The following is a 7,500-nucleotide window of genomic DNA, read 5'->3' as shown; positions in this document are numbered from 1 at the left end:
GAGGGTTACCTGAGGTGCAGGTGTCACGGGGCTCAGGTGTGTGTGTGTGTGTGTGCTGGCGGTGGTCCTGCAGGTGGAGGCGGAGGGCGAGGTGCTGGCCTTGTTCTGCGGCAGCGAGGACACGGACACGGAGGAGGTGCCCAGCCAGCAGGTCATCTCCTCGCCCAGGAGCTCCCTCAGCCTCCTCTTCTCCTCCGACTTCTCCAACGAGGAGCGCTACGCCGGCTTCGTGGCTCACTACAGCGCCGTGGGTGAGCACACACTGCAGCTGAGAGCCACGCCCACAGGAAGTGCGCCGGGCGCTGAGGCCACACCGTCCAATAAAAACCTGACGTGCTGCGCAGCGGCCCGAAAACACACACTGGGAAAGAGAGTGTGCAGATCAGCTGTTCAGCCTCCTAACAAACTCTTTAACAGCCTGAGTTAGAGCGTCACGTCCTTCACTAACAGCCTAATCCCAGAATACATCAACTGTTTTTTATTCTGTAATCCAGTGGCCTCAGACGCATTTAAACATAAAAACTCTGATCCAACATCTGACCTTTAAACAAATAATTTAAAAGGCCTCTCTCTCTCTCTCTCTGTCTCTCTCTCTCTGTCTGTCTGTCTGTCTGTCTGTCTCTCTCTCTCTCTCTCTCTCTCTCTCTCTCTCTCTCTCTCTCTCTCTCTCTCTCTCTCTCTCTCTCTCCAGATGTGGACGAGTGCAGAGATAGGAGTGATGAGGATTTACTCTGCGATCATTTCTGTCATAACTACATCGGTGGATACTACTGCTCCTGTCGCTATGGTTACCTGCTGCACTCTGACAACCGCACCTGCCGAGGTGTGTTAGACTCGTTACGCTCTCTGTGCTGCTGTTTGCTTACACAGGGATCTACACACCTGTGGACGTATACACCTGTACACAAACACACCTGTACACAAACACACCTGTACACCTACACACCTGTAGGCAACACACACCTGTACACCTACACACCTGTAGGCAACACACACCTGAAGACCAGCACACCTGTACACCTACACACCTGTACACCAACACACCTGTAGGCCAACACACCTGTAGGCCAACACACCTGTAGGCCAACACACCTGTAGGCCAACACACCTGTAGGCCAACACACTTGTAGACCTAAACACCTGTACACCTATACACCTTTACACCAACACACCTGTAGGCAACACACACCTGAAGACCAGCACACCTGTACACCTACACACCTGTACAGCAACACACCTGTACAGCAACACACCTGTAGACCTACACACCTGTACGCCAACACACCTGTAGGCAACACACACCTGCACACCAACACACCTGTAGGCAACACACACCTGTACACCAACACACCTGTAGACCTTCACACCTGTACACCAACAAAACTGTACACCAATACACCTGTACACCTACACACCTGTAGGCCTGCACACCTTAGACCTACACACCTGTACACCTACACACCTTAGACCTACACACCTGTACACCTACACACCTGTAGACCTACACACCTTAGACCTACACATCTGCACACCTGTACTTCAACACACCTGTAGACCTACACACCTGTACACCCACACACTTGTAGACCTGAGGCCTGGACCATAAAGCTGGATTAACATAGTCGGGCTTTCTCTTACTTATCTGGCTTCACTTAACCAGACATCCGCACTCCGGATTTTCGGTACCATGAAGCCGCTTATCATCTCGCTAACTGAACCCAGGCTTTCCAATCTAGCTCTGTGCGCACTCACATAAAGAGGGCGGAGTTTGCTGCATGCGACCAATCATAGACATGGAAAAATCCACCCGAGCCGCATACGCCACAACGGAGGAGCAGACAATAATCATTAATAAACATGAAGAATATAAATCAATAATCCAGGCAAAAAGCAACACAGTTGCAGCTGCCAAAAGCCGCAAGGAATGCTGGGAAAAAATCGCTGACTGTGTCAATGCGTAAATTAGTGGGATTATAATCTGACTTCCCCACCATGACGGCACGAGTCGATCTGACTGCAGTAACATTTGTGTGTTCAATAAATGAATGTGTCTCCCACTCAGCCACACACTCCTGCAGAGGAACTGGCCCTCTCTCACAGTGAGGGGCGACCCTCGCTGGGCCGCTGCCCTCAGTTTGAGTTTCAGCAGAATCGTCACTTTGATTCAACTGGTTTTGATATTTCATTTTATAAAGCATCTAACGCCTCGTGATTATTCTGCTGGTTAAAATATTATTTCACTGTCACTTAAAGACTGTAAAGCATTTGGCACCAACTCTCATGTGGACTTTTCAGGGCAGCCAGCCTAAATACTAAATATGAGCAAACTAATGGAAACCTAAAGGAGCCCAGAGGCTGGCCTGGATTTTATCAGACTTTTATTTAACCCTCTGAATTAAATTCCCCTCATTTATTTTCAAAAACATTTTTTTAAAAAAATCATTACATCAGTCTACAAGATCAATTTTTGGTTGGACAGTGCGGAGTCATGAGTAAAAAAAAATACAAGAAGAATTGTAAAATTTATTAAATTTAATTTTATAAAAGAAGAAGAAAGGGAAAATGGGCAGGCCATTTTCCAAGAGAGCTGATTGGTCAGTAGGTGGGGCTTTTCTACCTGCTGAGCTCTTATCCTGAACTTAACCTGCTCCGGAGCAGGTTAGGTGTTCAGCATACGTTACCACGGCAACGTAGCCTGATAAAAAGTAAGCCACCTTTATGGTACAGAAAACCCAGGGTTAAGCCTGAAGTTAGCTCGCTAAGCCCAAATCCAGCTTTATGGTACAGGGCTCTACACACCTTAGACCTACACACCTGTAGACCTGCACACCTGTAGGCAACACACACCTGTACACTAATACACCTGTAGACCCTCACACCTGTAGACCTACACACCTGTAGATCCACACACTATAAGAAATGACTCCAAACGTTTATATTCAAATGCAAAAAAGTTGCGAATGTTGAACTGACAGAGAGCTCAGATCTGTGTGTGGCTGTGTTTTGTTTTACTCACCAAGGAAACTCCAGTTTATTCTCAGCTCTGTGGTTAAAAGTTAAATGCAATAAAGTCTAAGCTCATTCAGCGCAAATGCAAGAGCAGCGGCCTCACAAATTTGATCTTTGAATTAATTCACCGAACCGTAAAACTGAGCGAGTCAAATCTGTGCAGTTCAAGTACAGGCTCTGCTGCTGCTAATCCACTTTAATCTCAAATTAAGCTTCACCTCCTGTGTGTAATCTCATTACAAGCAGCCAGCAGTAAGGAGGTCAAAGGTCAGCGGTCACAGCAGCTTGACAATAACAACAATAACAAATATTTCCAGTGACCCGGCGCGAGACAGGGTGGAAAACAGTCAAAACACACAAAGAGCACTCATTATATTTTCTACTTGACTTCAGTTTAATCTGTAGAGCGTCAAATCTCACAGCCGGTACCTCGGCAGTGCAGAAACCCACCTCGTGTCACCAAGCGAAATCCCCCACCTGAGCCGCACATGGAAAAAACCCTTCAACAGGAAGAAAACACAGAAACCAGGAGGGCAGAGTACAATCCAAGTAATAGAAGTCATAGCAGTAATATTACTTGTGATAATAATAAGAAAAAATACTCTTACTACAACTACTACTAATAATATGACTGATCATAGTGGGACTAAATAATAATAGTAACAATAATAACAGGAGCACACGTACCTGCCACCATGTAAAGTGTCTCTGATTCGTGGGATTTTGCTGACATTAATTTGACAGACATTAAGGGCCAATCCCATTTCTTTATTTTCACCCCTACCCTTACCCCTCTTTTTCGAGTGCCACAAAGGGTAGGGGTTGAAATACTCCCCTATGAAATGGGACAACCCTTCATCCCCAGAAACGTCATCATTAGTCATCAGTGATGTTGTAAACAGACCTGACGATTTTTTTTTTTTTTTGCCAATAAATCTCAATCTCAAAATGACGTCTTCAGCTGTGGTAATCTGTCTTGCGTGGGCTGTTGGCATCTTTTTGCAGTTGTCAATAGCGAATCGGAAGAATGTAAGGAGAAGAATATGTCTCCGCTGGGCGTCGTGCCTCAGAACGCCCCTCAGCCGTTGTAAAATCACTGTAACCCGCGGCTTCTCTGGGCTTATTGTTTAATTTGACGCCTGGGAGCGCCGGTGAATCAGCCTGAGGTATGAATGATAGACCGTAAACAAGTTTTGTTGGAGTTAGCCCAATGTTAGCCACACAACATGCTAGCCAGCTGGTGTAGTGGTGTAATGTCAAACAAACAATCGCTGACTTTATTGATTTTTGTGTTGACTGTGTGAGAAGTGTGGGAGATTTGTCGTAGCACTCGCTTTGGAGTGTGCCTCTGAAAAACCTCCGTTTGGAGGGCTATATAGCCCTGGCACTCCACGCTCCCCCTCCGCCTCAACAAGAATTGGGACATCCCTACCCCTATGCAAAACGGAGGGGTAGGGGCAAGTGGTAGGGTTAAGAGGTGAATTGGGATTGGCCCTAACAGTGGAGACGGTGACATGAACGGGAACTGGACGTCTCCCCAAAACTCATGAAAAGACGAGAAGAAAACTGGGCCGTGAAGCTGCCAAGACGCCTCCAGCAGCAGCAAAGGAGCTGCAGGAATTAGCAGGGAGTGCTGGTTGTGCAGGTGCTCTTCAGGTACTCTTCATATGTCTGGGCTGTGGGACGGAAACCTTCTCGTACCTTTCAAGAAGGAAACCTTTCCTTGCAAAGGAAAACAGCCAAGCCTGGCTAAAGTTTGCAAAAACCTACATCAAGTCTCCCAGCAGCACGAGGGAAAATGTGTTATGGTCTGATGAGACCGAGGTTGAACTTTTTGGTGAGTTTGAACAAAAGGTGTGTTTGAGGAGATTCTGAACAGTTCCAAATACCAGTTGATTTTGGCACAGAACCCCCACGCCTCTGCTACAAAAGCAGAAAATGAAGAGGAATTTCACCTTTCAGCACGACAGCGACCCAAAGCCTACCTCCAAATCAACAAAACAGCAGCTTCACCAGAACAAGACTGAAGTTTTGGAAGGACCCGGCCGGACCCCAGACCTGAATCCAGTTGAAAATGTGTGTGGTGACCTGAAGAGGGCGCTGCACAGGACACGCCCTCAATCTGACAGATTTGGAGCTTCTGCAAGGAAGAGTGGGCAAATATCGTCAAGTCCAGATGTGCCATGCCGACAGACTCCAACCCAAAAACACTGAAGGCTGTCATCAACTCAACAGCTGCTTCAACAAAGACCTCATCTAAGGCTGGGCATATTTATGCAACCAGGCTACTGTAAGGTTTTTATTTTTATTTTTCCCCCCTAAAAGATGTGTGTGTGTTTTCAGTTGAATTGTCCAGATTATAGGTCACATTAAAGGTGGAAAGAGTCCTGACATCATCTGTCGTGTTCTGGCATTTGAACAGGGGTTTGCTGACTTCTTATATCCACATGAAAGTCATTTCTCTAAGGGTTCATGTTCATTCATTTTTACCAGCGTATACTGTGTATTTGTTTTTGTTTTTTTTAAACTGTGACTTGTTGGCAGGAACAGCAGACTGTAATCTGATCTGGATTAGACTGCTGGAATTCCAACTTAAAGGGCAAATCCGCTCCGAAACACAATTCACATAATGTTATATCCCACAAAAGACATAAGCTCATTTGGGTGTAAAAAATCTCAAACAAGCATTCGAGGAACTTGGCAGTCAAGTGGAACAGCTCCAGGATTTGAAGTTCAAGCCACCGGTTCACTGCCACTGCAAATGGAAATGCAATGAAACACTTGATTTCTCCTCTGCAGTCGCTCCTCTTCCTGCCTGAACAAGAAAACACAAACAAACAAACAAACAAAAAAATCCCATGTGGCCAAACTTCTCCTGTCACTCCCATATACCTGATGGATCTGTGCTTCCAGAAATGTTGTACTAAGAGCAGTAAGACTTTGACCTTTGACCTCCTTGCTGCTGCAGTGTTGACGATGCAGGAACTGGAGCTTATTGTGCTGCTGTGAGACGGTCAGCTGAGACTCTGCAGGGCGACTCTAACTGGGAATTTAGTTCAGAAAATCACCTGAAGAGCTGAACTAAAAACAGACTGATAGCAGCTGGGAAACATCAGGGAGGTTCCTGCTCACAAATTAACAATCATCCAGTCTCTTCACTGTTCAGATCTTGTTTTTTTCAAATCGGGTAGAAAAAAAATCTGTCCGTGGGATGAGATAATCCCACGTTTCCAATAGGGTTTCAATTATTACAGGATTTTTTTCTGGAACAAGTATAAATGTACTGAAACAAGGCAGAAGGTCAGGTCCAGACTGCACAATTTTAGTTGTGATTGTCCAGTTCCAAACAAATTTTTCCAGATCTGCAGCAAAAAGCCTCATCACTGCTTCCGCCCATCTCCAGTGCTCGTTGGTCATGAGCCGTTCAGAGTTCTCGAAGTGAGTCCGGATCTGATGGGACTTCAGGCTCGCTTTGAGAACTCCACTCCAGTCCTGTCAGGTGTGGGTTCACTTTGAGAAATCTACTCTGGACGGTCCCGTCGGGTTCTGGCTCACATCGAGAACTTTACTGTGTAGGGTCCTTTAGCATTCGGGCTCGCTTTGGGAGAACCAGAGGGTCAGGTTCTGGCTCATTTACAGAACTCCACTTCAGTCCTGTCAGGTTCTGGCTCACTTTAAGAGCTCTAGTCTGGCTGGGTGCTGTCGGGTTCTGGCTCACTTCAAGAACTCTACGCTGGAGGGTCCTGCCAGGTTCTGGCTCGCTTTGAGAACCCTACTCTGGAGAGTCCCATCGGGTTTGGGCTCACTTCAAGAACTCGACTCTAGAGGGGCCCTTCAGTTTCAGGCTCGCTTCGAGAACTCTACTCTGGAGACTCCCGCTGTGTTCTGGATCACTTTGAGAAATCTACTCTGGAGGATCCTGTCAGGTTTTGTCTCGCCTCAACAATATCAACTTTAAAGTTCAAATATAAATAATTAATTGGTAAAAATGGCAGGGAAGGTTATGGGAATGCCCACAACCCCTGGCCTGTTCAGCAGGCCAGCAGGATATTACCTGACCCTCCCCATGTGGTGAACTCTGCGTGGATGCTAACAAAGCCTGGCAGGAGGTGCAGGGCGACGTTATAAACACTGAGTCGTCCCTCTGCCAGTTGAACTAGCCTGTGTGCTGGTGGTTTATTGAAAGTCAGATGTGTTGTTGCTTGGAATTTATGTTCTGAAATGTGTATGCTCTGAGGAATATGCCTTCGAATCTTCGTAAGTTCAAACAGTGACTAGTGGCTTGTGCCTAATTTGTCTGGTTGGTTTATCTCAGGCAAACGGTTGAGTATGTGTCTCTGTTTGATGTGTTTTATTGTAATTTCTGGTTTGACGCAGCGATTCCTTTAATCCAAGAGAAACTTTATTGTCTCCTGTTATTTTGCCCACTGTTGTGGGCAAAATAGCCTTTTTCTGACTTCTGACCCGGTATGATTTTTTTCAAAAACTGCA

At 46.2% G+C, this 7,500-nt stretch overlaps 2 protein-coding genes across 2 annotated transcripts in view; both read left to right on the top strand.

Moving 5' to 3' along the window:
* The window catches only part of LOC115369788 (NACHT, LRR and PYD domains-containing protein 12-like), a 322,926-nt gene that overhangs the window by 218,508 nt on the left and 96,918 nt on the right, over positions 1–7,500 (top strand). The gene's annotated exons all lie outside the window — the stretch shown is intronic.
* Positions 1–7,500, top strand: part of masp1 (MBL associated serine protease 1) — a 28,577-nt gene that overhangs the window by 8,138 nt on the left and 12,939 nt on the right. Inside the window, exons 3-4 of the mRNA XM_030066549.1 lie at positions 74–251; positions 692–823. Coding sequence (XP_029922409.1) covers positions 74–251; positions 692–823 — 310 coding nt within the window. The remainder of the gene's footprint in view (positions 1–73; positions 252–691; positions 824–7,500) is intronic.

This window comes from Myripristis murdjan, chromosome 13, assembly GCF_902150065.1.
Source record: "Myripristis murdjan chromosome 13, fMyrMur1.1, whole genome shotgun sequence".
Classification (NCBI taxonomy): Eukaryota; Metazoa; Chordata; class Actinopteri; order Holocentriformes; family Holocentridae; genus Myripristis; species Myripristis murdjan.
Note: the sequence above shows the minus strand (reverse complement) of the source record. Positions and strands in the feature narration are given on the sequence as shown.